Source organism: Rhipicephalus sanguineus, chromosome 1, assembly GCF_013339695.2.
Source record: "Rhipicephalus sanguineus isolate Rsan-2018 chromosome 1, BIME_Rsan_1.4, whole genome shotgun sequence".
NCBI classification, from domain to species: domain Eukaryota; kingdom Metazoa; phylum Arthropoda; class Arachnida; order Ixodida; family Ixodidae; genus Rhipicephalus; species Rhipicephalus sanguineus.
In genome coordinates, this window is record NC_051176.1 from 308,210,941 (window position 1) to 308,217,244 (window position 6,304).

General features: G+C 43.4%; 1 protein-coding gene across 1 annotated transcript; it reads right to left on the reverse strand.

Moving 5' to 3' along the window:
* Nucleotides 1-475: 475 nt before the first annotated feature.
* On the reverse strand, nt 476-6,296 carry LOC119379422 (peroxynitrite isomerase THAP4). Its single transcript, XM_037648729.2, has 10 exons — nt 5,991-6,296; nt 5,456-5,630; nt 4,376-4,492; nt 3,832-3,885; nt 3,474-3,527; nt 3,160-3,213; nt 2,846-2,899; nt 2,532-2,585; nt 1,504-1,557; nt 476-676 (listed from the first exon to the last, which is right to left on the reverse strand). Exons 1-10 carry the CDS (start codon nt 6,059-6,061, stop codon nt 476-478), a joined length of 888 nt encoding a protein of 295 aa, XP_037504657.1. The 5' UTR covers nt 6,062-6,296.
* Nucleotides 6,297-6,304: the final 8 nt, after the last annotated feature.

Below are 6,304 nucleotides of genomic sequence, written 5' to 3' on the forward strand. Positions count from 1 at the left end.
AATGGTGCCGTTTCATTGCTGTGCATCTCCAATAAATTTGTTCTGGTTTTGCATCACGTTGTGATCACTTGGGGCAGACTACTATAAGGAGCAATAAAAACTAGGGGCTCCTAGTTCGAATTAACCATCGTGGATACTGATGTGTTTGAATTGTCGGAAGTTTTCCCTATGGAAATACACAGGGCTGTGCTGGAACAAGGGTGTCAGTTCAAATCAACTGCAAGTTCGAATTAACAAGCTTTTACTGTAGTGCATGCTGTGGGTGGGTCATTCACACTATTATATATATGTGCATATGTACTATCCTCGTCAAATGAAACCTGAACAGCGGCAAGCCTTTGCAACAGTATAGTGCGTGTCGTCTAGTTATCTTCTCTTTTTTTCTTTTTTTTTTACTATAGCCAGGTGCGCATATGCCCAGTGCGGCCAAACTGGATGCGCGCACATTTGAATGGTGATGACTGGACGGCGCGCACTATACCGTTGCAAAGGCTTGCCACTGTTCGGGTTTCATTTGACGAAGATAGTACATGAGCATATACACAGGGCTATGACATTCATGGTGTTGAATTGTGCTTGCAAAATAGGCACGCTTGGCAGAGCAGGTTACCATTGGTCGTCTCCTTCTCCTTGGTGTCTCAACAAAGGCAGAGGTGGATGGCAAAGTCGGAAGTTCCTGCACAGTATAAGCAGTTTGCTGACACAGCCCACTTAAAAAATGCCTGTGGCCCCATTCGTCTTCCCTTCTTTTCATGCCGCACATCATGACATAATTAGAAATGAAGCAGAACAGGAGCCTAATCGCATGACTGCTTGACATGTCCTCAGTTAGACCACAGAGGCAGCTTGTGTGCATTAGATACCAATACCTCGTGACATCATTGGAAAAGAAAGCAAAGTTTACTTATTGTTACAGTCTCTCACACTTGCCAGCATGTTGAGGCAAAATTAAATGTTTACATATTTTATTAACTAATGTGCTGATTTTCATAATCTTGAAGCATTGCACCAACAAAAGCGAGGGGCACAACAGTGTGGCAGCATGAATCCGCCTCTTTCATTTTCCTGTGCTGCCCTCTGCCGTTTTAGTAGGACTTTGTTAGGGGCCGGCTGGTATTGCCAAAAGCAAAGCCTTCGAGATTAATGTTCCGCGACCTTTCCGCTAGGGGAAGGACGCGTGTGCCAGGCTAACGTGAAAAAGGCGGATTCAGAAACCTTTGAAATTCCTGCATGAATTTTGGGTAGTTCATTGCCTTTCATAAGTGCCCACTCTGACATATTTTGAGACCTTGGCATACAGCCACAGAAAAAAACACTTACCACTAACTGTTATGAAAAATAAATTGAAACAAAATACAGATGGCAATATGATTTTTGAATATAGCATCCATGCATTTAGCACCTGATATCTCTGGCAATGCTGTCACTGAACCTGTTTCAATGCCCTACACAAAATTTAAGTGTTGATGACTTGTAGCCACTAAATCGCATATTGTAAAGTACCTGTTGTGATGGGTCTGGCAGAGTCTCCTGGCTGTCAGCAACATCCATAGGCTCCTGAAAACAATTTTATATTGCAGAAACATGCTTGTATACCAAAGCATAACTGCTATTTTATTTTAAGCAGCTAATAAAAATGAAGAAGCATAACATTACTAGAGCGCTTTGAGTGCTGCCTGAATGTTTAACGGTCTCCTGACAACAAAAGTTTTGCTTTCGACTTTTTTACCGTAATTTGTAACTTTGTAATGAAGCTCTGGTAATCCAGAAATTGAATCGTAAATGTTCTAGCACATTGTATAATTAATGCTTGCATCGTTAACTGACAACAAATTTGCATCAGTTTGAAACACCCGCCTAAATACCATAATAAACTAGTGGCCCACAGCCAGGGAGCACTTAAGGTCATGTGCACTCAAGCTTCACTGTCGTTGAAAGCTCAGTAGTCAAATCGGTGCCCCGTGCACAATAAAGAATGAAACGATGTGCTTCAATACTGTCCTCTCCCCCCTCCCCCCCTCCAAGAAAACAAACAAAGAAAAGCATTTCTGGCTGAAGCAGCCAGAACTGAGCACTACTACGAGACAGCATGATAGGTGACAAACAATAGTCCTTGCCAGATGCCAGTCGGGGTACTGTGTGTGCCCTGCAAGTACTCTCCGATTTCGACAATACTCCCTTTACTCATGTAACATCACACGGGACCTCTGTCTCCGACATACTAGTGGTGACGTTGCGAGGTACTGAAAATTCAGATGAGCACTCACGCTTACATTAAAACCATATTAAAATATCTCAAGGGCAATGTTCATTACTCATAATCGGTCAGAAGTCCCCACGCATCCAGGATTATAAAACAACACAACCATTTCGAGTTTCCAAACTTGGCGTCAGGGGTCCTATAGGGCAAATTGCTAGAGCGTCAAAACCATTCAGAATAATGTCCTTGTGAGCTGGTGCCAGAAGCAATGCTCTACATAAAATTTATCTGTTGGCTACTCGTAGTCCCAAAATCACATGTTGCGACGTACCTGTTGTGATAGGCTCGGCAGAGACTCCTCGCTGTCAGCGACATCCACAGGTTCCTGGGAAAAAGATTTTAAACTGTAGAAACATGCTTGCACCCAAACACAACTGGTTATTTATTTCAAGCAGCTATGAAAAATGACCGAGAATCATAACACTACTAGAGTGCGTAAAATGCTACCTGAAGGTTTAAGGCAAATTGCTAGAGCACCGAGGCCATTCGGACTAATATTCCTGTGAGCTGGTGCCAGAAGCAATGCTCTACATAAAATTTATCTGTTGGCTACTCGTAGTCCCAAAATCACATGTTGCGACGTACCTGTTGTGATAGGCTCGGCAGAGACTCCTCGCTGTCAGCGACATCCACAGGTTCCTGAGAAAAAAATCTTGTAATGTAGAAACATGCTTGTACCCAAACACAACTGGTTATTTATTTCAAGCAGCTATGAAAAATGGCCGAGAATCATAACACTACTAGAGTGCGTAAAATGCTACCTGAAGGTTTAAGGCAAATTGCTAGAGCACCGAGGCCATTCGGACTAATATTCCTGTGAGCTGTTGCCAGAAGCAATGCTCTACATAAACCTTATCTGTTGGCAACAGGTAGTAACAAAATCATATATTGTAAAGTACCTGTCGTGATGGACCTGGCAGAGACCCCTGGCTGTCAGCGACATCCACAGGTTCCTGGGAAAAAGATTTTAAACTGTAGAAACATGCTTGCACCCAAACACAACTGGTTATTTATTTCAAGCAGCTATGAAAAATGACCGAGAATCATAACACTACTAGAGTGCGTAGAATGCTACCAGAAGGTTTAAGGCAAATTGCTACAGCACCGAGGCCATTCGGACTAATATTTCTGTGAGCTGGTGCCAGAAGCAATGCTCTACATAAACCTTATCTGTTGGCAACAGGTAGTAACAAAATCACATATTGTAAAGTACCTGTCGTGATGGACCTGGCACAGACCCCTGGCTGTCAGCGACATCCACAGGTTCCTGGGAAAAAGATTTTAAACTGTAGAAACATGCTTGTACCCAAACACAACTGGTTATTTATTCCAAGCAGCTATTAAAAATGACGGAGAAGCATAACACAACTAGAGTGCATTGATTGCTGCCTGAAGTTTTAGGGCAAATTTCCAGTGCGCCAAGATGATTCTGACTAATATTACTGTAAGCTTGTACCAAATGCAATGTCTTACAGAAAAATTAATCTGTTAGCGACTCCTTGAGTGACATAAGTACAGCCACTCTAACGCCTCATGTAGTTGTAGTCACAAAATGGCATATTGTAATATACCTGTTGTGATAGGCCTGGCAGGGTCTCTGGGATTTCACTTAAATCCATAGGTTCCTGGAAATAAAGATTTCTTTTGCAGACACATGCTTGTACCAGAACATCACTGGTATTTTATTTTAAGCAGCTGTTAAAATTGAAGAATAAGCATCACATGACTGGAGTGTTTCGAGTACTGCCTGGAGGATTAAGGAAAATTGCATATGAATTCTGTAGAATCCCGCAAGGTGGCTGAAGGGTTAAGAAATGTAAGATACACAACCACCTGTTGATAGCACGAAGCCGCAAGAAAATCCACACGGACTTCTCAGTGCCCGAAGCAGCTATGAAAAGCAACTATTTATGAAAACTAAGAAGCTTTCTTAACGAATAAGAAAGATTGCTGGTGTGTCAACACAATTTGGATAGAAGTCCTGTCAACAGATACAGGAAGGAATGCCTTAAATAAAAATTTATCTGGCTGTGACTCCCGCTGCGACTCAAATACAGCCACTGTCCTTGTTCGGATAGCTGTGAGTAATCACGAAACGGCACTGTCATGTGATACCTGTTGCTGCGGAGAGGCTCCAGGAGGGCTACTCAGGGCTGTCATTTCTGGCTGGGTATCCTGCTGAGCAGTCGCAGCAGTACCTGCACCACCTCCTCGCTGCTGTGAAAGGGGTGTCTGTTGCAAATGAATAATGAGGTGCATAACAGATTTAAAGTGGCACACAAGCCTCCGTTGTAGTTAACAAAACGCAAGTAATTCAATAAACAGGAATTCACAGTATAGCAGTTCTACAATATTATAAAGGAGAGTAGAGGGGTTCACTTTGCTCAGGCTTGCCAAGCTGTCACATGGAGCTCTCCATTAAAAGTTAACGTAGAATGTGTACGAAGGACAAAAAATGGAGAACTGCGATCAAAGCTTTCCATCACGCAGTGCTTTATGCCGTTATTTTTCACTTTATGCTGCCTGTTTTAGTTTCATAGCGTGCAACATTTACTCTGTGCTTCATTTTTCTAATTAATCCATCAAATAAATCACAGTGCTCTGCAAGCAAAGTATCTATTACTCACAGTTTCCTGGTTCTAAGGCAAATGCATATGACAACAAAAATGCTGAACCAAATTAACACACCTATGCGTCTCAGTTAACACATTTGCATGCAAGAAATAGCAGCTACACACTATGAATAATCACAGGGATGGCAATGCTGCAACAGAGCACAATACAGTGCTCAAACTTGAATGCACTGTAATTCCTAAAATTTGTGAAGTAGGACTAATTAAATGAAATTTTGACAAGTGTAGCTTATTTTTTATCAATGCTTCAGAGCTTCTTACTTGTTTAAAAATAAAGGGGCGCATTATGTAACAGATAAACCTTTGTCAGCTAGTAGAACATACATTTCTCATAAATTGCATGCAGTCATATAATTAACTTCATTGTGATCTGCATGACACGACAGCACTGTAGCCTCGCCAGCGTAATGCTTAAAGCAATATATTCAATTTTTTTTTTTCCATTTCCTGTACAATCCGCCGAATAAATATGCCGAAGTACGAGCACGCATTCAATTTACGCGTCGCCCTAATAAAAGTTGAGCATTTAAATCTCCAGGGCGCAGTTATTGCGGTCTCTCACCGGGGCAGGGACGGCATCCTCGTGGAGGCGAACTACCAGCGGCGACGCCCGATTGAAGTGTTCTAGTGCAAAGTGTTTTGAGCACACACAAGCCGACTTCGCCGGTTCCCAGTCGCGTTGACCGGGTCTTATGGCTTCGATCCATAGCCTCCGACGACGGGGATCTTTGGGAAAGCTGTTTGAAAGCATGCAACAATACATACGCGCATTCGCATACATTAATAACAAATGGACAAACAGCCACGAATAAATTGAAACACCGCGCAACCACGACGTGGACAAAGAAGACGAAAAGACAAACACGACACGATCATTATGATCGTGTCGTCTGCGTCGTCGTTGCGCTGTGTTTTTATAGTCAAGGAGAGTCACCAACTGGCCCAGCTTTCCATTCCTCTACAGCATGTTCTACAGCCATGAATAAAGCAGAGGAACACTACGCTCACGCATGCAGTATCGTGCATTATGTTCTGAGCTAGCGCATGCGTTTACTTTCGATCATGCGTCAAATATAAAGCAAATGCAATACGCTTACGCGTGGAAGGTGACGCCCGGTTCCTTTCTTATCCCGCGCGAGCGGCACCCGGGCACACTGCAAGAAGGCATTGCCGCTCCTTTGTTCTTCCTTCGATACAATCACATGCTTCGTTCTCCGGCTCGTCTGTCAGCTGACGGCGCCCCGACGCTCTGCAGGCGCGACGTGATAGTCTGCTAGCCGCTAACGACGCATGCGTCAGCGAGTCAGCGTGCCCAACCTTGCGAGAAGGAGCCTTCTCTACCCTTCCCTACTTCCGGCTTCAAGAAATGTGACGTAACTGCCTCTCCTTAGTTTATTCCTTCCTCCATGCT

Coding starts and splice junctions, on each gene's coding strand:
- LOC119379422 (XM_037648729.2), bottom strand. CDS start 6,061: ATGCCTTCTTGCAGTGTGCCCGGGTGCCGCTCGCGCGGGATAAGAAAG. Junction 3,214..3,473: donor TGCCAGGTCCATCACGACAG/GTACTTTACAAT, acceptor TCTTTTTCCCAG/GAACCTGTGGATGTCGCTGA. Junction 677..1,503: donor TGCCAGACCCATCACAACAG/GTACTTTACAAT, acceptor TATACTGTGCAG/GAACTTCCGACTTTGCCATC.